This window comes from Caloenas nicobarica, chromosome 17 (assembly GCF_036013445.1).
Source record: "Caloenas nicobarica isolate bCalNic1 chromosome 17, bCalNic1.hap1, whole genome shotgun sequence".
Lineage (NCBI taxonomy): Eukaryota > Metazoa > Chordata > Aves > Columbiformes > Columbidae > Caloenas > Caloenas nicobarica.
Genome location: NC_088261.1, coordinates 3,323,001 through 3,349,780, shown reverse-complemented (window position 1 = coordinate 3,349,780; position 26,780 = coordinate 3,323,001). Strand labels below are relative to the sequence as shown.

The following is a 26,780-nucleotide window of genomic DNA, read 5'->3' as shown; positions in this document are numbered from 1 at the left end:
CGTCATCTCCCGGCGCCAGGGGGTGGGGCGGCGAACCGGGGCGGCTCGCGGCCATGGCGGCGCGGCGCGCGCTGCACTTCGTGTTCAAAGTCGGAGATCGCCCGCGGAGCGCGCGCTTCTTCCGCGAGCTGCTGGGCATGAGCGTGAGCGCGAGCGCGGCGCGGGGCGCTGCGGAGGGGCGGGGCGCTGCGGAGGGGCGGGGCGCTGCGGAGGGGCGGGGCGCTGCGGAGGGGCGGGGCGCTGCGGAGGGGCGGGGCGCTGCTGAGGGGCGGGGCGCTGAGGGGCGGGCCCCGGCCCCCGGCAGCCGTGAGGGGTGAGAGGCGGCGGTGCCGCCAGCGCCGCTTGGCGCGGGTGTGGCGGCTGCCGAGGGGCCGGGGACGCGCTGATCCACTGACCCGATTCTCGCCCAATTCGGCAGGTGCTGCGGCACGAGGAGTTCGAGGAGGGCTGCAAGGCCACCTGCAACGGGTGGGTCACACGGAATCACAATGTCAGGGGTTGGAAGGGACCTCGAAAGCTCGTCCAGTGCAATCCCCCCGCCGCAGCAGGAACACCCAGCTGAGGTTACACAGAAGGTGTCCAGGCGGGTTGGAATGTCTGCAGAGAAGGAGACTCCACAGCCCCCCGGGCAGCCTGGGCCGGGCCCTGACCCCCTCACCATGAAGAAGTTTCTTCTCATATTTACGTGGAACCTCCTGTGTTCCAGTTTGTATCCGGTATTCCGGTTTGTCCCCCTCCTCACCGCGCACCCGCCAGCCTTGTGCCCCTGTTTACACCTGGCACGGGCCCGTTTGGGTTCAGTTGGGTTTTTCTTCAGTACTTCCCTTGGAATCAAAACTGTCCCTTTTTGTGCAGGTACAACATTTACGCTGAAACACAAGTATTGCTGTACAACACCTGTGGGCTTCATAAAATGATTTATGAACTTTTTGGTACTTACGTACAATTACATTGTTTTTGTTCCAGGCCTTATGATGGAAAATGGAGCAAAACGATGGTGGGGTACGGGCCAGAAGACAATCACTTTGTTGCGGAACTGACTTACAATTACGGTGTTGGAGAATATCGCCTGGGCAATGACTTTCTGGTAAGGACCACACTTAGCAGCGAAATCTTCCTTCTTACGATCGCCTTTTTTACTTTTATGATTAGGAGTCTGTTCAACATATAGGTTATACCAGTAGCTTTTTTATGGTGTTTGGCCCCTTAAATATTTTTCGTTCTTGTTTTTGTATTTGTCTCTGAGTTGGAAGAGCAGAAACTAGGGCAGCTTTGTGCTCACTTGGGATGTAGGAAATGCTTCCTTGAGCCACTGCGCGCGTAGGACACCTGGTATTTGCTGCCAGAAAGTAGGACTTGGGCACCATCCACCCTGTGAATTCTGTGTGTCCATTCTGTTCTCCCCAGGGCATAACGCTGGTGTCTAGCCAGGCTGTGAGCAACGCTAAGAAGCTGGGGTGGCCCCTCAAAGAAGTTACAACTGGTATTTTTGAAGCTGAAGCCCCAGGGGGTTACAAGTTCTACTTGGAAGAAAAGGAACAGCTCAAGCAAGGTGAAACATGCGCCCTCGCTCCTGTTGGTGTTCAAGGGAGATTTACTGGTGGGGTGTTGGAATGGGCTGTGCGTTTGTCTCCATGGAATTTTATGAAACAGAGCATGTTTTTGTTATTTCCCTTCTCAAGAATGTACAACTGAGTTTAAAACTACAATATGTTTGTAACTGACTTCACGTTATTGCAATTTTATAGATCCTGTGCTGAAGGTAACCTTGGGTGTCTCCGATCTGCAGAAGTCTGTTAACTACTGGTCTGGTTTGCTCGGGATGAAAATATATGAGAAGGATGAGGGAAAACAAAGGGCTTTGCTGGGCTATGCAGATAACCAGGTTTGTCCTTAGAAAACTTTCTAGGTCTGATTTTTAAGAGTTGTATCTCATGATAGAAACTTCTCCTTTCTTGGAAACAAAAGCTCTTAATTAAAGTAACTGTGCACTTAATTCTGTGCATGTTAATTAAAGCTTGTGTACGTTTAATTGCATTTTTTTAAAACAAAAGCTGTGGTTTGCTGTAGTAATTCTGGCTCGTTGGGAAATACGTGTGGGGGTGGTTTTGAAATCATCCGCACAAGTGAAAAGCGGGAGCGAATGTAACGCTGAGACCAGCGTCCTTGCAAGTCAGGTTTTCTTTTTTCCTGTTTCAGTGCAAGCTGGAGTTGAAGACGGTTGGAGGAGCGGTGGATCACGGGACGGCGTTTGGGCGGATTGCCTTCTCCTGCCCAAAGGACGAGGTAACGATCGTATTTCCCTTACCCCTTTCCTTACCCAGAGCTGACTAGCGGGAGGTTAATTTCTAGTACCAGCAAAGTATCTCAGATGTGAACAAAATAATACTGAGAGGATACTTTGGTTATATTTCTCTCAGTGGGAATGCGATGGCGTTGTGGGTAATGGGGAGCTGTAAATGAGAACAACCAGAAGGCATCTGGTCTTCATCTGGCTAGGGTTCGTTTTTGTTTGTTTTCTCTTCAAGTTGCCAAACATCGAAGCACTGATGAAAAAGGAGAATCAGAGAATTTTAACACCTCTGGTTAGCTTGGACACACCTGGCAAAGCCACAGTGCAAGTGATTATTTTGGCTGATCCTGTGAGTAATATTGGAAATAGTGATTAAATTAGACTGAAATTTCTCTCTCCCAGGTATCTAACCTACCTGCTCTTACATTTCCTTTAGGATGGCCATGAAATCTGTTTTGTGGGAGATGAAGCTTTTAGAGATCTGTCCAAGGTGGATCCTAATGGTGACAAATTGTTAGAGGATGTAAGTGATGCCGTCTGCACGTTCCTTTTCTTCCTGATTATAGCTACCTGTAGAATCTGATTTTTCGCTCCATGTGGAGTTTTTCTGAGAAGTAAGTCGTATGGTCTCGTAGCTCAGGTCGCTTTCTTGCTAAGAAAAACAAGTCGGGTTTTAAAATTCACTTAAAATTCACTGGCTGGCGTTTTCCAGCCTCACTCTTGGGGATGTGTCTTGTTGGATGCGTCAACAATGCTTTGGTGTAAGTTCCTACAGGAACGGTTTGTGAGCCGCAGTAACACCAGCGCAGAGGCTCCGGTGTGGAGTGTGGGCTCTGTGGGAAGGCTGCATTTAAACTATCCAGTTTTACTCTTGTATTACCATCTCTTTATTTGCTGTGGCGGAGCGCATTGGTTTTCAGTGCCTGTTTTCCTTACTAGTATGTTAAAAAAATGATTTATCCATCAGAACAGCTTTCCTCCAAATTAAAAAGTGTCCTTGTGATCCGTTTGGGTTTGTGGGCGAGGCTGGTGAGCGTGAGCAGCCGGGTGTCTGGTGACTCAGTTGCCGTTCTGAACACGTCGACGCTTTTCTTTGTGCAGGCCATGGCAGCGGACAACAGCGACAAGTGGTTTGCTGCGCAAAAAATGAAGAAGGCTGCTGCTTAGCTGGAGAAAAGGACTGGACTGCGCGTTTGTGCCTTGCTTTTCATCTGAGAAAAACGTTAATCCTGTGTAATGTGTTGCATTACCCCTTCCCGTAAGAGGAGACCGTAATGTCTCATGCTGGTTTGTTTGATTTACGCTTGTCTCTCTTGCTGCGCGTCTCTCCTTTCAAGCAAAGGTCACGTTCTCCTGCAAAAAAATGAGGCTGTGCTGTAAGGAGCGGGTTGAGCACGTGGCTTCAAAAACGGGCCACCCGTTAAGAGGAAAACCTGACATTTGTGTGTTATACTTGAAAAAGAGGTTGCTAAATTCATCACAGTGTCTAATTATCTAACTAATTGGTTTTAGCTGTCTGGGGCTTGCAGCTTAGGGAGGAGATTTTTGCGTGGCTGTGGCTGTATCGCAGGCAGGGCTGCACACGGAGACCTCGAGCAGCTCAGCTCTCGTAATGCACACCTGATTCTTGGGAACAGAAAAATTATCTCGCTAAAGCACATGAATATTCTAGTTGGGAACAAACCCTCTTTCCATTCCAAGGTGTTTCCCCAGCGTCTGGGGTGAAGTGTTCACTGGAGAAGCCCGTGGTGCGTTTCTCACTGGGGACACGTCGTTGATGTGGGGGGTTTGTGCCCGTCTCCTGATGGCAGCACGCGGAACTTCCCACATCACAAGCAGGAGCTGGGGCCGTGCCTCGGGGTGCGTGGCTGCTGAGGTGCTGGGAGGCGATTTGGAATTAACTAATCACGGTTTTGCAATTAAGCTTTTGATGAGAAATTGCCTTTGGAAGTAACAGTTTGGGGTTCATTCTGTTGGAATGAAGTCACTCTGCTTTTGCTAGTGGAGTAAGGGCTGGGAATCCAGGGAGTGATTAGCAGCGCTGTCCGTGTCAGGCACGCCGCCAGCTGTGTCATCGTGCTTGATGAAAACCTGGAATAACTTTCGCAGGGAAAAGGAGGCAAAATCAGCAGCATTGGCAGTTCCCGAGGCACGTTGGCGCTTGCAATGGATGTTGTGAGTTCGAACAGGGAAAGTTCCTCGCTGTGATTTTGTTGTTAGAGCTTTTTGATTCAAGTTCCTTACTGTGATTTTGTTGTTGGAGATTTTTGGTTCAAGTTCAGTGATGATTTTCAGTCGCGTACCGTTGCGCTTACGAATGTCACGTCTGAGCTGCCGCTCGCCAGTGTCGCCCTGAACCCAATAAAAGCGATGTGGAAGGACGCTCTGAGTTCCCGCCGTCATTCCAGCCCCCCGCCACGGCGCCGCACCCGCGTTCCTCTCGCATTTAATTGCGTTCTCGGTTTTCCTGCGCACTAATTAACCCCGCGACGGGCAGGCGGCGGCGCCGCCGGACCGCCAGGGGGCGCTGCGGAGGGGAGAGGGGCGTGGCTTCCTGCATGACGTCAGAGCGCGCCAAGGCGCGCTGCGGGGAGGGGGCGTGGTTTCCTGCGTGACGTCAGAGCGCGCCAAGGCGCGGGCCGGTCACGCCGCCATGGAGCCCGGTGGGTGCGGGAGCGGGGCCGGGGGCGGCGGGGGGAGCCGGGCCGGGCCGGGCCGGGCCGGGCCGGGGTAACGGTGTCTCCGCGCAGGGCCGTGGGGCGTGTGCGAGGAGACGGCGATCCTGCAGGGCGGGTTCCTGCTGGCCGCCCGGCTCAGCCAGCGGCCGCTGCGGGAGCTGCGCAAAGCCGAGTGGCCACGCGTGGGACCCCCCATCATCGACGCGCTGGGGGAGATCGGGGCCCGCTGCCCTTCGCCGCTGCAGCACAACGCCTGGAAGAAGGAGGCTGTGGCTATGGTCTGGGCTAAAGTCCTGCTGCCGGGCTCTGCGGCCGCCTCGCTGGATGAGGGCTGGAAGGAGGACGGGTTCTTCTCCGTGGGCAGGATGATCCCCGACGTTAACCGCACCGTTCTCTTCGAGCTGGTCAAGGCCCTCGGTGCGCCACAGCTCTTCGTGCAGCTGCTGCTCACGCTGCCCCGGGACACGTGCCGGAGCGAGCTGGAGCACGTGGTGGAGTACATCGCCAGCGAGACATCCCCATCAGACATCACGTTCTTCTTGGACGTGTGGTGGGAGGTGATGAAGCACAAGGAAGAACAGGAAGACACAACGGTCTCTGCGTTCAGCGCTCTCATACACCAGCACAGGTGTGAGTCCTCTCTGGATGACGGTCTCCAGCCTCCAAAGAGGTTCAAGGGTGACCCTGCCTCTCTGAATGACCCCCCTGCTGCCACCAGCCTGCTCACAGTCCTGATGGAGGGGTTGAAGCAAACCTATGGGAGCATCGCCCTGCCCCGCACAAGGTGCTACGCTTTGGCCAACCTGGTGGAGCTGCTGTCCATGTTCGCTGAGCTGGAGCCGGAGCGCAGCCCCCTCCCCATCGCAGAGTACCTGGACAAGGTGAGCTCTGTGGTCAGCCTCTGGAGCAGAGACACTGAAAGCCAGTTCCACCATAACAGGCTGGACGAGAAGGTGAAGGAAGCAGAGAGGAGCATGAGCCTCTTGTCCACCACCAAGCTGTCTCGTGAGGAGCTCGTTGTTGGCTTGGACTTTCTCTGCAGTTTGTTGCGTGCCTGGGGAGAGGAGCTGCAGGGCACCCTGAGCAGCTCTGAGGGGCTCTGCTACGAGAGCTACCGGCTCCTGGACACTCTCACTGCTTTTGGGAAGAACCTGGTTTGCTTCTCGGAGACTAGAGACCTGGGTGAGGATGAGACACGAATAGTGTTGGAGCTGACACAGATCACCAAGGACTTTCTCAGGGAGGTCAGCGCCAGCCTGAAGAACAAGGCTTTGGACGCCAACCTCGTGCCTTCGGTTGCCATGACAATCATTGAGCAAAAGCTGGACCGACACATGGAGATGTGCTCTGTTTTTGCATCTGAAACGACCTGGGCCTTTTCGAAGGATTGGCTTGACTGCCTTGTGAAAAACAAAGCTCTCTTCCAGAAACCAGAGCTGGTTTTGGAATTGCTGGAGACGCTGGTGAACTTTGCCATGTCCCACCAAGACAAAGAGGCCCGAGAGCTGCAGATGCAGGTGACCCAAGCCATTGTGGAGTGTTACACCGAGCTTTCGTTAACTGACAAAAACAACGTGATCTCGGGCGTCCTGGCGTCCTGGGGTGGGCCAGGTCTGTCCCTCAACTTGCAGGTTGTCATGGAAGGTTTCCAGGAGGATCTGAATGTGACATTCAACCAGATCGTGTCTGATCAAGGCCTGACCAGGGCCGTGGCTTCTGTGGCCAGGCTCGCGCTGCTGTACCCCGAGGCCACCGTGAAGCAGGTTTGTAATCTTGCTGTTGTCAACCTGGGAGCTCACCGGTTCCTCGCACAAATCCTCTGCTCCTTCCCAGCGCTGAGCTTCCCGGAGCCCCACGGCGAGCCGGGCAGGCCGCGCAGCCTGGTGGTGAGGTGTCTGGAGGAGGTGGTGTGGGGCAGGCTTTCCTGTGCGAGGGAGGAGGAGCAGTTCCTCGAGTTCCTGGCCTTTCTCATGCAGCCAAGCTCAGCTGCCCCGCTTGTGTCCCCTGCAGAGGTGACCAAAGCCTTTGTCCTTCCCTATTTGACATCAGACTCTGCTCAAATTGAGCTGAGCCTGCAGATCCTCGGTAAGGTTTTGGGGATACAGTCCTGTTCGGAAGAGCACTGGATCAAGTCCTGTCACCCGTTCCCACTTCTCCTCAGCCTCTGCAAGCTTCTAGATGGTTACACAAGGTACTGGCATCAGACTAGGGACCAGCCCTTCCCTTCGCTGGAGACCAAGGACCTGCTGCTGGGCATCCTCTGCCAGCTCTGCGAGGTGCTGGGACCAGAAGCCGCCCCCTCCCCTGAGCTGTGGGTGCAGTCACTGGCTTGGCTTCACAGGAAGGTGGCATCGCTGGACTGGACCGTCGGTCTCCGGCTGAAGAAGCTTTACAGAGACCACTTCAAGAACGAGGTCCCGGCAACGCTGTTTGAGATCTGCAGGCTTCCTGAGGATGAGTGGACCTCCCAGTCTTTGCCAGCTTACGGGCCGGGCAGCGGGCTCCTGGCATGGATGGAGTGCTGCTGCGTGTCCACAGCGCTCAGGGACACGATGCTGAAGCTCCTCACGGTCAACGTGGACAACCCTGAAGAAGTGAATCTCTTCAGCAAAGGCTTCCTGGTGGCCCTCGTTCAGGTCCTCCCTTGGTGCAGCCGCAGCGAGTGGAAGAGGCTCACGCACGTGGTGGAAAACCTGCTACAGAGGCAAGTCCTACATGTGCCCTACACACTGGAGTACGTGCAGTACATGCCCTTGCTCAACCTCCGCCCGTTCGCCTGCCACCTCCAGCTCTCTGTGCTCCTCCTGAGGGGCTTCCAGCTCCTCTGCAGCTCCAGCTGTTCCACCTGGCTGCAGGCAGACGCTTGGCTGCACGTGGTCCAGCTCTACTGCGGCAGCCTCACAGATCTGCTGGGCTCCGTCAAGAGCATCGCGGGGTCCCCATCGCACCCCGCCGAGGACGGGACCTCCGCGCAGGAGGTGGCCTTCGTCTGTATCCAGATGTTCTGTCACCTGCTGCACGTCGCTGCCATGCTGCCGGAGAAGGGCTGCGGCGAGCCGCTGGTGGTGGTGGCTTTGGAGATCCTCTCGCAGTACGAGACGTTCAGCAGTGCTGACACGTCCCCCAGCAACGCGCTGCGGAGAGCCAACGAGAGGCACTTTCTGGAGTCCATCACGGACAACGGCAGCGACGCGGCCCTGCGCAGCACCCTCCTGCAGAAGCTCAGCAAGCTGGGAGCCCGCTCGGCAGAGGAGCTGGCGTGAGGAGCTGGAGAACCACAGAGGAGAGCACGGACCCTGCTGCAGGCGCACTGTGCCTGGGAAGTTGTAAGATCTGTAATAAACCTTATCTATTTTTCTCTTTTGAACTCATTTCCTCCCACTGTTTTTTCTTCCAAGCAGCAAAGGGGCCATGTAAAGATGGGGAGGAGCAGCCACTCTGATTTTCCAGCTGCGCAAACAGCTGCTGGCCGCACGGCTCCAGCTGTGCCTGCTGGCGCTCTGGGTTTACATAGAGACACCCGGCAGCCTCCAGCATTGGGGAAATCGTCTCCCTCTGGCTGCCCCATGCTGCTCTGTCCGCGTCCCGGGCACGTCGCTGGGTTCACACGTGGAGGTGAGTGGGGTGAGCTCAGGACTCGCAGGTATCTGGCAGTCCCTGGCGGTCCCCGAGCGCTGCTCCTGCTCCTGCCCGCGGGCGGGGGTGCAGCGGGAACCCCGCGTGGTCACACCCCCACCCTGAAACGAAAGGCACGTGGGGGAGACGGCCCGTGGTGTGACTCACAGAGGAAATCTTTATTGGTCTCCTGATAGGTGCAGTGGTAAACAGGGCAGTGTTAGTGCAAACTGAGATGCCTCATTGGCTTTTTTTTTTTTTTTTTTTTGTCCTTACATAAGGCACGTTATTTGCAATGAAAACAGTGAGATACAAACATTTTTAACAGGTAGCAAGCGTTTTATAACATCTGCTCGTCTCGATCGTTGGTGTGACAGTAATGGTTCTGCAATAACCGACTGCATGGTAGAGAAGGCCCTTTTATTTTATTCTTTCCAGAACACATCCGTGGCTGGGACAACATCTGACACCTAAAAGACCTCAGCCCTTCCAGCTGTGGTTTTTAGACAGAAAGAAAGGCACCAAGTGGCCACAGGTCTCTGGGCACGGGGGTGTAGGGGCTGCGCTGGTGCGGTACCTGCCCCGGGAGGCTGCAGGGAAGGGACCAGACTGCTGCTGTCTGACCTGCACGCACCTGCGAGGCTTGGGGACCCCGTTTTGCTGTGACCGAAGGTGGAAATGGGCTGAACTGGTGAAGGACACAGCTCGGTGCCCTGCTCTGGAGTTGCTGGTTCCTCCTGCAGATGACTTTAAATACCCGCTGGGGGGATGCAGGGCAGATAAAAGCCACTGCAGTTTGGGGAGGGGGTTGGAAGCTGCATGCCCTGCCGAGGAAGGGCTCCGCGTAGTGCCCGTGTGTCGGTGGGATGAGGACTTGGCAGTCTCCTGTCCCCGTCCTGCCCTTCAGCCGTGGGCGCTTTGCCCTGCATGTGTTGTTTTGGGACAACAGAACCGTTTGTCTGTCCTGGTGTGAGCTTTTCTCTCCTCCAGCCTCACCGGGGACACCTGAGCCCCCCGGCCCTGGGACCGTCAGCCACAGGCACCAGGCAGTTGTAGTGAAAAGCACCTTTGGGTAAAAAAAGCTTGGAGCCCAGCAGTGGGAGGCGAGCGGCTGACCGCGGCTGTGGTGTGGAGGCGAAGTCGGGAAAGGTCAGAACGGGCCGTGCAGCACTTTGCCGCGGCTCTGCTTGAAGCTGGAGGCTGTAAACCAGAACCGGAGCGAGCTGGAGCTGCAGCGGGTCCGGCCCGCGGCTCCCCCGGTCCCCTGTGCTGCTGCCCGGGGCTGGGCACGCTCCAGCATCGCCTCCGGGCTCCTTCACAGCCCGCTCGGTGCTGGGGTCAGCCCTGAAAGATGGGGGGTTGTAACAAACCCCTGTCGTGACCGTCAGTTCAGTGCCACGGTGTTTAATCCCAGGCGGACTGTCACGCTGATGGGCAGATCTCCTCCTCGCTGGCTCCTGCCCCGGCTGCCGCGGGGGGACACACACCAGGCACTGGTGCGGTGTGCGGACAAATCCTTCCCAGCCCCCGGGCACGGCGGTGGGGAGGGCAAAGCTGCTTCCAGCGACAACAGCCCGGTGGCATCGCTGCGTCCACCGCTCTGCTCCTGCCGTGGTCCCCGCAGCGCCGATGGTGAAGGTGGAAGAGCCGGGGGGGTCTGACCCGTCTCCAGCCCCCGCGCTGGGCCGCCGCTGCCATTATCTGCTCTTATGGGTGGGCGAGCTGCCGTAGAGCTGGGCGGCTTTGCGGCAGATGAGCCTGAACCAGTAGATCTGGGGGGCGATGAGGGAGGCGTTGGCGATGTTGCAGTGCAGGGGGATGCGGAAGGGCACCAGGTAAACGGGGATGCCCACCTGCCTGGCGTAAGCTGCGTACATGAAAGGGAAGAGGAGGATACGGCAGAGGAAGAAGGTCACCAGGATGAGGATCCCGTTCACCTTGTGCAGGAGCGTGTCCTGCATTTTGAGCTGGGGAAGGAAGGAAGAAGGCGAAAGTGAGGTGAGCAGCACCCCGTGGCCCCTCGGGCACCGAGCACCCAGCCGGGGTGGATGGGGGAGCAGGATGTGGGGCGGGAAGGGATGGAGGGGGGCAGGAGGGTGCGTGGTGTGAGGGGGGTACAGACAGCACCAGGACATGGCACAGCCCCTGGTTTGGGGATGCCCTTGTGCTTGCTGCTTACTGGGGAAAAGGGACGGGACCCTAACAGGAGGAAGGCAGCTCGTGGGGGAGCTTGGGGTTACAGCTGTGGGGCTGCCCCCTTTCCGAGACCCCCCCAGCCCAGCTCTGCATGAAGAGGGGCTGATGGAGAAGGGCAGCCCGGGGTGGGGAAGGGGCACGAACTGCTGTGGGCTTCCCAGCCCCGAGCCCCGTCCCTCCTCACCCACCTGCATGAGGATTTTGCCCAGCGATACGAAAGGCGTGCTCAGCTCTGCTATGAAGATGCAGCCCACGAAGAAGTCTCCCAGCTCGCCCCTGAAGTGCTGGAAATAAAGACAGCAGGGAACACGGGGTCCTCCCGGAGGGGCGGCTGGGGGCTCATGCCAAGCATCGCCAGGGGATCAGGGGCTCCTGACCGGCAGAGATGCTTTGCCAGGCACAGCATTGACTGCGAGTGCTGGCAGCTGGGTGTCACAGCCGCCGTGCCCAGCCCTTACCTGGGTGACGGGGGTGAGGACGACGAGGATGAAGAGGTGGTGGGTCACCATCAGCCGCTCCTGCAGGAGGAAGCTCCGGACGCTGGCCAGCGAGTGCTTCTTCTCAGCAATTCCCTTGTCCCGGCTCTTGTGCCAGTGGCAGAGGTACATGACGTAAATGTCGTAGGTCATGTAGGGAACCAGGACCCAGATGTACTCGACCGCCAGCCAGTGCCTGGGGAGGAGCAGCACACACGGGCATCGCGACGGCTCGGAGCACCTCGCGATGCTCTAGGAGCTGGAAGAGAATCTTTAGGTTTGAAATAGCAGCAGCGGATTTGGGAGCCGATGGTAAGCTGCGAAGTTTCGAGGTTTTAAAGCGATTTGGCTCTGAAGGGAGCAGGTACCTGGTACGGGGAGGACGGCTCCGTGCCAGGCGCCGAGCTCGGCTGAGCGCAAACACGGCGCTAACGGGAGGATGGTGATTAGCCCTGCGGCTGGGTGTGTGCCATGGGGACAGGAGGCACAGCGCTGCTGCAATCCTGCACTAATCCAATGCCTCTGCTGCAGGGAATTCCCCCCCTAAGCCTTGGGACACCCAGAGCTGACACCTGGTAGGAATAAAACCCAGGTCCCCCCACCACTGCCTAACCTCGGGGGGCATTTGGGAAGCACTTGGATATCTCAGAGTTAATTAGAGATGCCTGGCCCAGACTTTGGAGAGTGAAGTGCAAAATATCCAATAGAGGCAATAAACCTCCATGAGGCGTTTGTCTGTTGGGAAATAATTGCAGGCAGCTGCCTGTTCCCAAAGCATGTCGGAATCCCGGTTGCACAACCCGGGCAGCAGCAAGCCCTGCTCCGTGGGGAGACTGGGCTCCTTAAAAAGTCCTGAGTGAGATCACACTGACAACAAGAGCAACAAAAAAAAGAATATGTAGCTTGGGGCCCAAATAAATCTGCTTTTGCTCTCCTGCCGACTCTCAAAAAATGTTGTTGCCCGTGTTCCTATTTTGGATAGAAAGATGTAAGTGATGTAAAGCAGGGAGGGGAAGTGACCAGCTAATTGTGTTTGCAAAACCTGCCCAGGGCTTTGGAGGGAAATTATAGTGCCAGTAATAAAATGATTGTCCGCCTGTGTAAATAAATTGGCAATTTTTGCTGCAACCTTTGTGATGCTTCCCGGCTCTGTGTCTTGCTGTCATTCTCCAAGGCCTTCCCTGCTGAGCACTGGGCTGTATTTCTTCCAGACTCAAAGAAAATCTGGGTCTCTAACCACAAAGTGGTTTAGAGCAAAAAGGTAACACATTGGACTGCCTGGGTTAAGCGGGACTGAGCAATTTGGATAGACCTCGCTATCTAGAGCAAAGCAGGACATTTCACGTCTGTGTATTAAGAAGTCTGCAATGACCGAGAGGGCAGCCCTCCCTAAAATCTGGTGTGATGGTCAAATTCCAGCTCAGCATAGTTATGTTCTTCCGTCCTACAATTTTCTCTGCTATTCCGGATAACAGCTCTGGTTTTAAGTCTTCTGACCCAGATTGCACTATCACTGCTGCCCAGAGCCGCTTCTGAGGCAGTTTATCTCGGAGCATTGAGGACAAGGTGATGTGATTTTCCTCCAGAGCCAACTCCGTACTGATTGTCTAGTTTCTGGACTCCTTCAGAATCCATTGGGCAAAGAGAAGGCGATGCATCTCCAAAATCCGTTCTCACTAGGCCTGCTTGACTCGTTAGCCATTTCGGCTTCCAGCAAGGGTACTCTCTACCCCTTTAGAAGTGATGATGTCTTTATTTTTTGCTTGTATATGGCCCATGTTACAGCCCATCCCCAGGAGACCCTCAATGCTGGCAGAGCAGCCCCAGCTCTGAGAGCACTGAACAAATCAGCGCCTTTCGGGGGTGTACGGCAGCGCATTGCCCCACCCGAAGCTGAGGAAAGAGGAACGTGAAACTGGTTTGGTGTTTTTTTTCCTCTCCCCTTTTCACTTGCAAGCCTTTGGCATAAAATAGGCTGCAAGCCGGCCAGGCACAGTGTCCACGTGCTGCCCGCAGGACGACAAAGCTATCAGACAATTACCTGTCATGCACCACATCCTTGCAGTTAAGGACGACTGTGATCCCCGATACTGTAGCCATCGTGGCTTGGACCGTTGACACCAACCTGAAACCAAGAGAGAGGAAATGGGTCATCCCAAATGTCACCCCAGCAGGGCCACGGAGCAGGAGTGGCCCTGATGCGGTTGCACCAGCAGAGCTGTTGGCAGAGCTGTTGGCACCAGACGCCCACTCCGTGCACACCCCGAACGCCTCGTCGTGGCGAGGAGCAGCCCGGGCAGCGGGACGGGGTGGCTGTGCCAGGCGCTGTCACCCGGGGACACAGCGCGGGGGATGTTTCCAAGGTCTCATCCCTCCCACGCCCGTGGATCAGCGGTAACTCTGCCCGGTTCCCCGCGGGCAGAGGGGGAGCAGCACCGGAGCATCCGCGCTCCCCGGGCGGGTACCGGGGGTTCGGCCGGACAGAGCCACCCCCGGGCCCTGCTCCCCGCGGGGGTCTGGGCTCGGCACTGCTGGGGGCCCGGGCCCCCCGCCTGCAGCTGTCCCCGCCGGGGCTCGGAGCTCTTGGCCCGTCCGGATCGCTCCCGGTCCCGGCCCGGTGGCGATGGCGAACCGCCGCGCTCCGGGTCACCTCCCGCCGATCCCGCCCGTACCTGCCGCTGAGGAGGATGCGGTCCTTGAGGCTCCATCCCGGGGCGGCCCAGCGCAGCAACCGGATGCAGAAGGCGAAGAGCCCCGGGAAGAAGGCGGAGGCGAGGGCCAGCGTCCGCCACATGGGGACGACCGCCGCCGCGCTGCCGACCGCCGCCGCTTGTCAACAGCGGGCCGGGCGGCAGGAGGGTCGGACTCGGCACAGAGCGGCACGGCTCGGCTCGGTACGGACCAGGCTCGGTACGGAGCGGGCTCTGCACGGACCGGCCCCGCCGCTCCCGCTCCCGCCGCCGGGACGCGCCCCGCTCCGCCGGGCGGCAGGCCCCGCCCCCGCCGCACGGAAACCCCGCCCCCAGCAGAGACCACGCCCACGCAGAACCCCGCCCAGCCTCTAGGCCCCGCCCCTTCGGCCGGCGCGGCGGAGGGGGTGTGTCCTCCCGCATCCCGGCATGCCCCGCGGCCCGGAAGCGGCGGCCGCCATGGAGGAGGACGAGCCGGAGCTGGCGGGCGGGCTGGAGGCGCTGGAGCTGGCGCCCGCCGTGCAGGCCGCCATCGAGCAGGTGCGCCGGGGCCGCCTCCGCGGGACGGGCGGGGGCCGGCTGGGCCCCGGGGTGGGGCAGGGCCCGCCCGGTGAGGGGCCGGCTGCGGGCGCGGCCCGGTGCCCGCTCTGTGAGGGCCCCGGCGGGCTCTGCCGGGCGCGGGGCCGGCGCCGACCCCCAGCGAGCGCCGGCCCTTCCGCTGCTGGGCCCCGGGGAGCCCCAGGGTGGCCGGGCTCGGAGCTGGATGGTCCTGGGGGCAGAGCCCATTCAGCCCGGTTGGCGCCGCTCGGTCACCTCAGTGCCGGGGGTGTCACCGTCCCCGCAGTGCCAGCCTGGGCCTGCGCTGCCCGCAGCCGAGCACATCCCACCCCATCGCTTCCCCATGGCTGAGGGACGCGGGACATGTCTGTTCTGTCTCCTCTTTTTGCCCTCGGTGTGTAAAGCATCTCAGTGGCGTCAAACGGCGCTTGACTTGCTTGGAGTCAGGGTAACCCAAATGTCTCGGCTTTTGTGATCAATATTATGTTCCAGCCCAAGTCGTCCAGTGTTCTCTGAAACCGTGTGTGGCACTTGGAGGCCAGCAAAGTCCATGAGAACTCGGGGTAAAACTGTGTGTTGGTTGGAACCTGTGGCAGAGCCTGTGCTGACTTCAGCCAACCCTTCAGCCTGAGGAGCTCTGTCCCATAGCAGGTCTGCAGACAGACGCAGGAGCTGGCTCGCTAAGTACCACTCAGAAAAGTTTTCTTACTCTCTTCAAGTCTTGCAGATCACTTTTGGTGGCTCTCGCGAGAGAACTAGGGCAGACCCAGTGATCGCAGCATCAGAAGATGAGGAAGGTTTCTGTTTCTCTGTGGGTGCTGTGCCAGATTTGGAATATTGTTGCTCCAAAGAAACACCGCACACAGTCCATCATGCATAGGGTTGGCACACCCGGCAGTCAACCTCTGAGTAATTTTTGCTGAAACCTTGAGAATTGTTAAGTTAAATGCCAGTTTGTAAGGGTGACCTGGAGCTTGTCTAGAAAAAAAGAATCCTCTGCCTGTATGTTTGAAAGCAAGAGAAGCCTGGTGTACTTTCTAGCATTGTACAACACAATGACATTTTAATCAAGCAGAAAATGTATCTTCAAGGTAAAACGCATCTTTTAGAGACAGTCTTGACTTGAGGTTGTGAGCAATGGAGAATCTACCACGTCCCTGGCTGAGTTATTGTACCAGGCAGTAAGGCTGTGGGCAGATATACCCATCCTGAGCAAGGGGACGTGTTGAGGATAGCGCTGCCTCCTGCCTCTCATCACTTCCCGACCCAATAATCACCTTGTTCGCCTGAGTGTTCCTGTGTCAGCTTTGGGCAGAGCCTGCCAGGTTCTGGTTAAATGAGCAGAACTGGCTGAGCTGACTCCTGCCCAGAGTGATGTCAGAGCACACGCAGCCTTGTTGCTCCACCAAACCTGAGGTGGTTGTTTCTGGTTAACAATTGTGACAAAGACCTGGGAGTAGCAACCTCTTGAGCTGATACGGCTGCCTGCAGCTTTGATCTCTATCTGCAGCCTGGGAGAGGAGTTCCTGACTGGCCTTTATCTTCCACACCCTTTGCATCAGCTGCTGGTAATGCTGGTGGAGATTTGGGGTTAATGGAACCTGCAGGAGCTGTGAGCCCAGAGCAGGACAGGCTGGTTGTGGTGCTGTGGGGTGATGTTGGAGCATCTCCCTGGCTCAGGCGCAGCCTCATGCATATTGAACTGCTGCCTGCTTCTCCTTGGCCGCAGGAGTAGCTTTGGGAAAGCTGCCAAAGAGGCCTCTTTCAGGGAGAAGTTTCTCTCATTTAAATGATCTGGAAAAAAACACTGCTTTTACACCACAAAATGTGTAAAACAGTGTAAATGCTGCGTGTGCCCAGGTCACGCAGGTTTCTGTGAGGGCTTTCAGTGACCGGGGTGACGTGTGGAGTTGATGCTGCAGGGTGAGCTACACTTTACTGGGTGGGGGTTTGACCATGGAGCACAGAGCTAGTGGCTGTATAAATACAGAGTGAATATGATAGCAGAGAAGGGAACGCAGCATATTTTAGTCTGTGGTGACAAAAAGCAAAGCCTGGCAGGCACGTTTGTATCGTTTGATCTGCTTCTGAGGAGAGATGAGATCTGTTGGCACCACAGCTGCTCTTTTCCCTTTCCCGTGGGCCGGAAGAATCATTCAGCAGATTCTGTTTCTCTCCTTCTTTTTCATGTGAAAGTGGCAAACCCAAGTCTCCAGGGAACTTGTGCAACCATTTCTTAATTCATCGCGTTTCATGTGACATGGCCGTGAAAAGCAAATCCTCCGTCTGTCACCATGGGGCCTTGCAAAGCCCAGGCAGAGAAAAGGGCGCTGCCTTGGCGGGAGGGGTTCATTTCCAGACAACAGCAGAAGCATTGCAATGGTTTGGGATGCATAATTCATGCCTTGCGTGTCGCAGGAATTCCTTGCACGTGATGGGTTGTGCTGAGGCTGTACGTGGAAGCTACATGTATATTATCTGTCTTTACCTGGGCTGATACCCGCAGGAATTTTAATAGATCAGAGATCTCCAAAACACGGAGCTGCTGCACTCCTGGCCACGCTCTGTGCACGCTTGTTAGAACAACGCTGGGCAATGCCATTGGAACTGGGAGCTGAAGTAATTAAAGCAGGAGATACTGCTTAAAGTTACAGAAATTAACCACAATGTATTGCTGATTGTATTTGTTTTACTCCCTTTCTCCAGGTGTTTCCCAGCCAAGATCCACTGGACAGAGCGGATTTCAATGCCGTGGAGTACATTAACACTCTCTTTCCCACTGAGCAAGTAAGTAATTCCTGCAATGTGGCCCTTTCAGAGCGAGGGGTAACTTGATAGTAAGTGACTGAAGGCGTGCGTAAACCTGGACCCAAGCCATTTCTTTTAAATGGTAGCACAGGTAGTAAGACTATAACAATAATCACTTATTAAATTCGCATCTCACAAGCTTCTCTGTCATTTTGTAGTTTCTTTCTACCCGAAGTGCTTGCTGCAGTAAAAGTCCTGCTTTGATCTGTAGAAATAAGTTCTCTGTATAGAGGTTTCTCTTGCAGTAACTTTCATAACTTGCCGTGTATTAATCATTGACCTCTCAGCAGTTTCAACCAAATAAGGCAAGTGTTGCCTGTGAAATGTCACTCGAGGGATATCCATGTTTGAAACCTCTTGTTTCTTTTGCGGTGTGAAGACTGAGGTTGCCATGGGCTCATATCTATACTTTATGTGCCCCAGATCAGCCCCGGGGGCAGTTTTGGACTAAGCTATTGCAAAAAGCAGGTGTTTCTGCAGCTGGAGGTTGGGTTGTGTGCAGCTCCAACATTTACTGTGGTTAAGATCCTTTGCAGCACCGGCTTTTTTGGCTTTCGGCTGTTTCTGGGCAGTTTGCTGGTGGTGCTGGCTTGGCTCTTTTCCCTCTGCCAGTACTGGAGTCATTTCCCTGCTGTCCCCCTCTATAGCTCCAGCAGCAGCTGCATCTCCACCTGTGTGCTGCGTGTCTGGGCTCTGGAGGAGGATTTTCTGCCCGGGGAAGGTGAGGGCTCTGTCACCACATCTGCTGACAGGGCAGGGCTCAGGGCACACTGTGTGCCTGGCGCTGGGTGGGCACTGGGAGCCCTGGGACCTGTGGGGCTGCACCCTGTCCCATCTCTTGCTGCTCTTCGTTAGGGACGTGATTGTCCCCCTGTGCTCGGTGCTGCTGAGGCCGCACCTCGAATCCTGGGGTCGGTTTTGGGCCCCTCACACCAAGGAAGCCTTTGAAGTGCTGGAGCGAGTTGAGAGAAGGGAACAGAGCTGGGGAAGGAGCACAAGTGTGATGGGAGCGGCTGAGGGACCTGGGGGGCTCAGCCTGGAGAACAGGAGCTGAGGGGAGACCTTCTGATCTCTGAACTGCCTGAAAGGAGCTTGGACCCGGGTGGGGTCAGGCTCTGCTCCCAAGGAACAAGCGCCAGGACCAGAGGAAATGGCCTCAGGTTGCGCCAGGGGAGGTTGAGGTTGGATCTGGGAAACAATTTCTTCCCCAAAGGGCTGTCGGGCATTGGAACAGGCTGCCCAGGGCAGTGGTGGAGTCACCATCCCTGGAGGGGTTGGACAGACGGAGATGAGGTTCTCGGGGATGTGGGGCAGTGCCAGGGTTGGGTGTCACAGTAAAGGTTCCTCATTTCATTTCTCTCTATTTTTTTTTCATCTTGTAGTCTTTGGCAAACATTGATGAAGTTGTGAACAAAATCAGATTGAAAATAAGGTAAATATTTCTCCATTTCATTGCATCGCAAGTGGCAAATAGTCTGATTGTCACCAAGACTTCATAAATACAACATTTGTGCTATAGCTGGTAGGAGTTAATTTGCTTAAAAGGCATGAATAGAGTCGCTCGCAAGTCTAATAGTGAGACGGAGACAAAAATGACTCACTGTAACTATAATTCTTTTTTATACCTTGCCCCTATTGTATAATACATGCCTTTCAGGTTATTTTAGCTGATGGTTTGCAAAGTAGGGCTTTGAAAAAAACCAATAAACTAAGAATGAACAAATATGACATTTTAATACAGTTTTAAGGCTCAGAGAACAAACTACCCGGAAGATTGTGTTGCTGAGAATTTAATCTGTTTGCGAGGTCAAAGTAGCAATTGTAAAAGCTCTCATTATGTATATTTTTATTGCTGTTATTGGTACTAAAAATACAAAATAAATATAAGTAAATGTACAGGAAATACTTTAATTTTCTGTGCCGTATGGCGTTACCAATCTGAAGTGATCGAGACAGTGCTTTAATATGTGGAAAGCGAAAATGGAAACGGACAAGGGATAACTGACAATATTGCTTAAGGGAAGAGAAATGCAACAAGCCCTGATTAAATTAGGAAATGGGTGGTTATTTTTGCAGCAGGAGTTTTAAATTATGGAAGATAGTGATGTCCTACAGAGAGAGAGGGGGAAAAACCCAGTGAGTTTAGCCTTGGCAGCACCAGCTTTTTTATTTTAAATCAGTTCTGTCGCTCTCGGGGTTCTCACAGATCGTTTGGGTCAGGCACACAGGGAATGAGTTTGACATTTTAGATTCTTTTCTCCAGGAGGCTGGATGACAACATTCGAACTGTTGTGCGAGGACAGACCAACGTGGGACAGGATGGCAGGCAGGTACGTGTGTCTCGTCTCCGGTAATGCCGAGGGTTCTTGTCTGGTGACGCTAAATTGGGGCAGAAACCCACTCTCATCGTCAGGGAGATGTTTCTGCTGGCTCTTACAGTCCCGACTGTGCGAGCTGCTCACCAAACAGCTGCTGTAACCTGCTGCTGATCGCCCTGCAAAGGTAAGTGAATGAGAAATTCATTTAAAAATCAAAAGCAAAACCAGGAGGCTTGTGGTTGTGCCGCTCTGAAGCTAATGATAAAACGAATGGGATTAAATAGGTACAAGCACATTTGCTACTGAGCAAGGATCAATAAAAGGATATTTAGCCTTTTAACGAGGTTGTTTGCTAAAGTATCCCGGGTTGCCTGTGACTAAGCCTGATGACCGACTGCCAGTTCATCTTGCACGTCTCATTCAGCTGTCAGGTTTTCGCTTGTCCTTTGCTTGACAGATGTTTGCTCGGGGTACGGTATTGAACAGCACGGCCACGGCTGCAGCGTTTGTGAACGCTGAGCTTGCTCTGTTGCAGAATACGTCTAATCAAACTAACTTTTAAGTTGCATTCTCTTCTTTTAGCTGGATTCTTTTGTTTGAATAACCTGTTTTAGCATGAGTAGCCCAACTTGGCCTGAGTGGCGGTCAGGCGTTATCTGATTTTGAGGTAACACCCAGCGCTGCTGCATTTCCTGTACCTGTTCTGGTTTAGAACAGGAACATTAACGTCTTGAATCATCAGCCATTCTGCTTTCCTCGTTGTCAACATTGACTCATCTTTTTAATACCAGATTTAAGACTAGGTTGCTGGGATGGGATCATCATTCCCTCACCAGCGTGGCTGGCTGTATTTTCCACTTTTGCTGCAGTAGCCACTGGTTACTAATCCCACCTCTGCCACAGAGTCCATGGTCCTGAGTGGATTATTTAACTGCTCTGTGCCTTTGTATTGCTTGCAAAAAAGAATTGAGTGCTTTTATGGTTCCCTGACTGCTGCTGTTAAACTGGGGATGTGCTTGGGATGTGGTGTACCCAGGAGCGGAGCTGCCTGTAATCACCGTGCAGGCATGAGATCGAAAGTCAAGTGGGGAAGCAATTACAGAAATTGAGAAGGGAGAGGAAACCAGTGCGGTACTTGGAGAGTTTGGGTATGACTGGAAGGCTGTTTGGGCCCATTTTGAGTGACACATTTAGAGCAGACTGCAAAAAAGCAGGATCACAGAGAGCTGTGGCCTGGAGCTGCAGTTAATCACCCATATTCCTGTATGTAGCTGTGAATTTTCCCATTTTCCATCACTTTGCTGCTTTCCAAGGTAGAAGCGGACTTCAAGAGACACCAGAGCTTGCGGTTGCACAGATGGCGTGGGCTAAGGCCTGACAGTCACCCAGAATGTAACAGTCGTTTCTTACTTTCAGAGGTCCTAATAAGTACTGAAACCATTCAGTTATTGAAAGTGTTAGTTCGCTGGTAAGAAAAATTGTTTGAATCTGAAATGCTGAAATCTTCCTGTGTTTATAATCAAAGTCCACTGTTTTGCGCTCGTACTTGCATTTTGGATGCGAATTGCTGGAATATGAGTGTTAAGAGTGGAAGGACTTGGCTTGGCCTCGAAGTTTGAAGCAATAAAGGAACGTCAGTGAGCTCAGGCCTTGTGTGTGGGCTGGTTGGAGGCACCTGCGGCGCAGGAGTCATTTACAGTGCTGGGGAGTGCTTGGGTTGCACCGCAGTTTGAGACAGAATGTTGTATTTGTTTCCGCAGAAGCAGACAGAGGAAGCCTAGAGGAGGCATCTCCTATCACCCCCTGCACTGTTTCTCTGAGTAGTTTATCCCGTGTGTCGCTAAGGAGTGAGGCAGCCTTTTGGTATGGTAAGAACTGAAAGCAAGGTATCTTTAAGACAGGTCAGTGCTCTGCAAGTAAGGGAGTTGGTGCTACTGAAAGGGGCTTTTCTTCTTATTTACCTTTTCTGGTAGTAGTTTGTAGTTTGGTCCCGCAATAAGAATAGTTTATTCCTTCTACTGATCTTCTATTCTTATTAAATTTGTCAGAAATTCGTATCCTCAAGACCAATATTTCCTTGCAAAATTTGATTGAACTGTACACAGGGATAGGTATTGTCATCTTGTGAAGCCCAAGATCGTTATTGCATTTTGTCATAGTAACCACAACTGCAAACCACCCTTGATTGACAAAGATACAGTTGGCAACCAGCTTTTGCAATAGGCTTGAAACAGCAAAAAGTTTAATTTTCAGATACCTTTTCCCATTTATAACTCTTTCTTGCCATGTGAGGTGTCTATAGCCTGTAGTATGCAGTACCTGCAGCCGACCAGATTTTGAAGAAGCCGTTCCTGGCTTTTGACTTATTTTCACCCTTTGACACACTGAGAAAGATGCAATCTGTCGTGTCCTTGAAAACACACACTGTAAATAAAAATGCATCTGAACTCTGATGTTGCTGCTGCTTGAATTTCAGTGGGAGCTCAGGGTCTTTGTGTGTTTATTGCAAGATTGGACCTGGAACGTGTTTTGCAAAAGCCTCTTTGGCCACGTTCTCTCATAACAACTCACGATGCAAACTGTGATCAGCGTTTCCCAGAACTGCCTGTCTGCCTGGTGTCAGAACTGGATGAGGTGTTCTTGTCTGGAGAGTAAATAATAGTTTTCATAAACATCCGTTCAATCTCTGCCTTCCTTCCAAAGGAAACATAAACCTCAGATGCAGCGGTAGGAGAAAAATTCTTGTTGAAGTCAAAGCAAGGCAGGGGGGGTTTCCCTGCTGAGCTCTGTTCTCAGTTGTCCTGGGGCTGTGGACCTGCTCGTCTCCTTTACCGATAGCATTTTCAGAGGCTAATGATACCAGGCAGGTTGCTGGAAGACAAACTGAGGGTATTAAAGCTTTAGCAGCTTGCTTTTTTCTTTGAGGAAGGGGTCGGCCGAGCCCAGCAAAGCAGCTTTCCCGCTGCAGAGGAGCTGGGCTTTACTGGGCCTTGTTGGGAGCTGCAGCTTCGCGGCCGTCCAGGAGAGGGGAGCCCAGCCTTGGTTTTGAGACCAGAGCAATGTTTTGCTGATAATTGATGGTGAAGGAGCGCTGCCAGGGGAAACATGTCTGAATAGTGTTATTCTCCCAGTTAGAACAATCTAAATCCCAGTTGGACCCAGTGGGGAATGCGCAGTAAGCAGCTGTGGAAATGTGCTCTCCGTGCTCCATAAGGAAAAGGAGACCTTGGGGACAGCACATTCAAAATGCTGATTGCAGATCCAGCCCCCGTGTCCCTGTGATCGAGTCTCCTGTCCCATCTGGCTGGTCGGGTGGCAGTGGTGATGTTGGGGACACTTTTGTGCTCCCCCGGGTGCCGAGATGATCAAACGGGTCTTCAAGGTGAATTGTAGGTACGACAAAGATCTAACAGTAGCTTTTTATAGTCAGTCTTTAACTGTTTCCCAGATAGTCTTGATCACATACACATTTGTATAAAGTAGTATTTAGGTGTCTGAAGAAGCAGATTCTAAATCTGAAAATAAAGTCGATCAAATAGACGAGGCCCCAAAAGAGTTATTTAGACATCTCTAAGGACAGCAATGCTCCCTTCCCCACAAAGCGTAACGCTTCCCAGTTCAAAGCATCTGCCTTTTTGAAATTTTGCCCTAGAATTTCCTCCAAATGCAAAAGGCTTAAAATAGTCTGGCTCATTTGGCTTCCCCTTCCTGGTGCGATATTTCAGTAAAATCTGTAGACAATACCGCGAACTTCAGAAATTATCTCACTAATGATCCTTTTATGGAAGGAAACGACAGTCGTGGGTGGAACATTCCTCTGCAGGGCGTAACAAAATTTTTCCTTGGGAGTCCCAGACTGGGGCTGTTTCGGATGCCTTGGGAGAGGCTGGGAATGTAGGAGCTGCCGAGGTTCAGCTGTAACAATACGCGGTTCCAGCTGTGCCTGCAGTTTCTGGGGAGCCAGAACGACCCGATTTTTCCTCCGTTAGGCTCTTCTCAGAGCTGCTGCTGAGCAGGAGTCTGCGCTGACCTTGCGAAGAGCCACAGTCCAGTTGTGGCATCATTTCCCCTGTGCCCCAGGGTGTCGTATAAAAAGTTCCCATAGATTTTTCCACGGAGCGTTTAACACGCTCTGTATGGTTTTATTTGTCACTCTTCAGTTGTGTTTATTGCTAAACCTTCTGCATGGACTGGCTGTAATTGTTTTGACAGTTGCTGACATGTCTTTACTGGTTGTTTGGCTGAAGCTGCTTCACCTACCAGGGTCTTGTCCTTGGAATAAAGTGGCCTCTGCATTTTCAGTCTAGTTTAACCCTTGATGGTACCTGTGTAACCAGGATGTGGGTGCCTGGGTCAGGAAAGGTGAGGCAGCGTCATACAAAATCTATTTTGGAAGGAACTGAGAATTCAAGAGGAATCCCAAGATGGATTGTGGATCGTGTGGACTGAGGATCCCAAATGGATTCGTGGCTTTATAGTTTGAATCTTAAAAAAACCCCCATATTTCTGTTATCACTGCTCCGTTTTTCCTGCCCTGTGCACACACATGCACAAAGTAAATGGCTAGAACTGAATGAGTAAAGATTGTGCTTTAAAGAAAAACTTGCTTTATTGCTTAGTATCTCCTACTTTATTAGGATCTGGCTCAGTTAGTGCTAGAACAAAGTTAAGTGTTAAGGAGAAAAGGGATGTTTTCTGGGCTGGGAAAAGCTTTGCATGTTTCTCATGGCTGAAGATACCGCTTGATAACTGGGATTGCTTTGGTTGGCTCCTGCTTCTTTGCTCTGTGAGAACAGTAACATTATTTTTTTTTCGTAACTACAGCAGTGCAAGAAGAGCGATGGCAGCTGCCGTGGTTAAAGAATACAGATATATTCTTGCTGCCCAGCCTGAACCCAGCACAGCAGCAGAGAGTTCAATTAGCCATCCTGTCCGCTGGTAACCAGTGCCGTCCTTCCTCGTTGCGTGTAAAAATAAACATTTCAGCTCCGCAGCTGTGGGGAGGCTCTGCCTGCCCTGCCCTGCGTGCGCTGCGGTGTCTGGCAGCGCTTGAGCCTGTGGAAGGAGGAGGATGTGTCTGGCATAGAAAAATGCCCACAGGTTATTGGGTTTGACAAGGTCGTAGATGGAAATATGTGAAATACTTTTTAAAAAATTTCTTTAAATAGAGATCAGGAAACGCTTTGCAGAATCACTGTAGGGAGGAAGAGAGAGATGAGGAGGGGCGGTGAGCAGAGGAGGACAGTGGTGTGGGTGCACATGGTGGAGAGCAGGGGTACGGTCCTCTCCTGCTGACGGGTCATCCCAGCCCCTCGAGTGCCCTGAGCTGTGGGGCAGTTGGGGATGGTGCCACCGGGATTGGTGGCTTGTCTTCTTCTCAGCTCTGGGTGCTTCAGCCTCTTCTTACCTCCACTGGTTTGCGTGGAGGCGGCTTTTTTGACTGCAGGTTCTGTTTCACGCTAAACTAAGCTAGCCAGTGTTTTTGGCTCTCCCACCATAGGCACTTTTATTTCATTTTTTTAAAATTAATTTAAGTGTATCTTTACTTCCTTTGCTTCCTCGGCTGCAGTGCCCAGGCTCGGCTCACGCGGTTGGCGTTGATGTGTCTCTGCTGCTGGGACGGCATCGCCAGCCTCTGCCTCAGCCTTCAGAGCAGACGGGGAAAATCACCACAAGCTCTTAACTAGTGAAGTCTAAGCCTATAAAATATTTGGAGGCTTTTTTGTGACACAATCCCTGATGGTGTAGGTACCATCTTTCACTTACATTAATTCTCTCTTGCATGGCTAAGCTTTATCTCCTGTTGTTTTGATGAATGGGCCATTATTCTGAAATATGAGCAGACCAGTGTTAGATTTCAGGACATTTTAAGATGGTGAGTGGATGAGGGTTAAATATTATGTCTTAAGCTGTGTAATTTTATATATTTAAAAAAAAAGGTCATGACACAGACTCTGTAAAACTCCAGTCGAGTGATTAAAGTCCCATAATATTCTTTTGTAACCAATGAATAATAAACAGAAGTTGAGCTGCCAAAATAAATCAGAAGTGAGTTTCATTTAGTCATTTCCCTAGTGAATTATGACAGTTGGACAATGCCCTTCCCATCTAAGAGACGCAGTGAGCTTTTTTTTCTAGCCTAGAACATATTTATTGCAAAGGGTTTCAGGTGAATGGCATGCCAAGAAGAAATAGTGCTGTTTGTTATCCCGCTGGCTACCGGGCATGAAAACTGGCATCTGCAAGTGTATGAAGAGGTCAGGCATAACTTTTACCATCTGCTGCAAAGCCTGGCTCAAGGCAGAAGCAAGTCTGAGCTTGACCTTGCCTTGCGCTTCTGTGTGGAGAGGCGGTGGATGCTCCTTGTCACTGTCCTGAGGCTGGAGACCAGGTCTCATTTTGGGCTGGTGAAAGGAACGTTCTCGTGCCAGTGGCGTTGAAGGCAGCGCAAGTTGCAAAATAAGAGCGGGCTGTTCCCAGCCAGTGCTGTTTGGTTTTCATGCCAGCAAAGCGAGAAGCCCAGCCTGAAAATAGAAATGCTGACAACAGGCAGGAGATTTTGTCTTGCTGCAGATCTCTTTTTTTAGTATTTTCTTTCTCTTTCTCTTAGGCTTTGCTAGATTGTGCAACTTACACAATTTACGTTTAAATGGCCATGGCGCTCTGGTGCACATTAGATGCATGACTGCAAAATGCGTAAAATCACACACTGGTGCGAGACCACGAAAAGCAGTGTCGCTTACAGCACATCGCCGCCTTTCTCCGTAGTGCAGCTCCGGTGTGCAGGGCTGGGCAGTGCGACAAAAACCCGGCAGCTCGGAGGTCGTTGGAGCAGCACGGGAACGCAGTTCAGGAGTTAAACTGCAAGGTTTCAACCAGCAAAGCCAGAAATCGCCTCTCGCTTCACCCCCCGTGTCTGTCAGTGTTCATGGAGCTGTTCAGAACCTGGGGGTTGATTTCTAAGCACCATGTGGGGGATTAAGTGAAGGGGCAATAGGAGCAATTTTAAGCTTGGTGCAGTGCTGGGCATAATCTGCTTAGTTGGTTTAAAGTGCAGCCTTAGCGGTAAGGACTGGAGCTGGTGACAGAAAACTCTATTCTTTAGTGACAATTGCAGTGGTTATTGTAGCATTTGATGAACTCCTCAG

The 26,780-nt window shown here is 53.1% G+C and overlaps 4 protein-coding genes across 5 annotated transcripts in view; 3 read left to right on the top strand and 1 right to left on the bottom strand.

Annotated features, from left to right (window-relative positions):
- Window positions 1–22: 22 nt before the first annotated feature.
- GLOD4 (glyoxalase domain containing 4) lies at window positions 23–4,675 on the top strand. Its single transcript, XM_065647009.1, has 9 exons — window positions 23–143; window positions 419–468; window positions 967–1,087; window positions 1,408–1,552; window positions 1,749–1,885; window positions 2,200–2,286; window positions 2,529–2,642; window positions 2,730–2,816; window positions 3,395–4,675. Exons 1-9 carry the CDS (start codon window positions 54–56, stop codon window positions 3,458–3,460), a joined length of 897 nt encoding a protein of 298 aa, XP_065503081.1. The 5' UTR covers window positions 23–53; the 3' UTR covers window positions 3,461–4,675.
- Window positions 4,676–4,851: 176 nt separating this feature from the next.
- GEMIN4 (gem nuclear organelle associated protein 4) lies at window positions 4,852–8,303 on the top strand. The gene is given in 3 exon segments (XM_065647158.1): window positions 4,852–4,881; window positions 4,884–4,956; window positions 5,044–8,303. Coding segments are annotated over 3 exon segments (3,294 nt in total). The 3' UTR covers window positions 8,235–8,303.
- A 475-nt stretch (window positions 8,304–8,778) lies between these two features.
- On the bottom strand, window positions 8,779–14,163 carry TLCD3A (TLC domain containing 3A). Its single transcript, XM_065647194.1, has 5 exons — window positions 13,931–14,163; window positions 13,300–13,383; window positions 11,241–11,454; window positions 10,971–11,066; window positions 8,779–10,553 (listed from the first exon to the last, which is right to left on the bottom strand). Exons 1-5 carry the CDS (start codon window positions 14,050–14,052, stop codon window positions 10,284–10,286), a joined length of 786 nt encoding a protein of 261 aa, XP_065503266.1. The 5' UTR covers window positions 14,053–14,163; the 3' UTR covers window positions 8,779–10,283.
- Window positions 14,164–14,377: 214 nt separating this feature from the next.
- Window positions 14,378–26,780, top strand: part of VPS53 (VPS53 subunit of GARP complex) — a 59,330-nt gene continuing 46,927 nt past the window's right edge. The window contains exons 1-4 of one of the 2 annotated variants that reach the window (XM_065647234.1): window positions 14,378–14,488; window positions 17,213–17,293; window positions 18,697–18,746; window positions 19,578–19,644. In XM_065647234.1, coding sequence (XP_065503306.1) covers window positions 14,378–14,488; window positions 17,213–17,293; window positions 18,697–18,746; window positions 19,578–19,644 — 309 coding nt within the window. The remainder of the gene's footprint in view (window positions 14,489–17,212; window positions 17,294–18,696; window positions 18,747–19,577; window positions 19,645–26,780) is intronic. The other variant, XM_065647236.1, reaches the window with a different exon arrangement.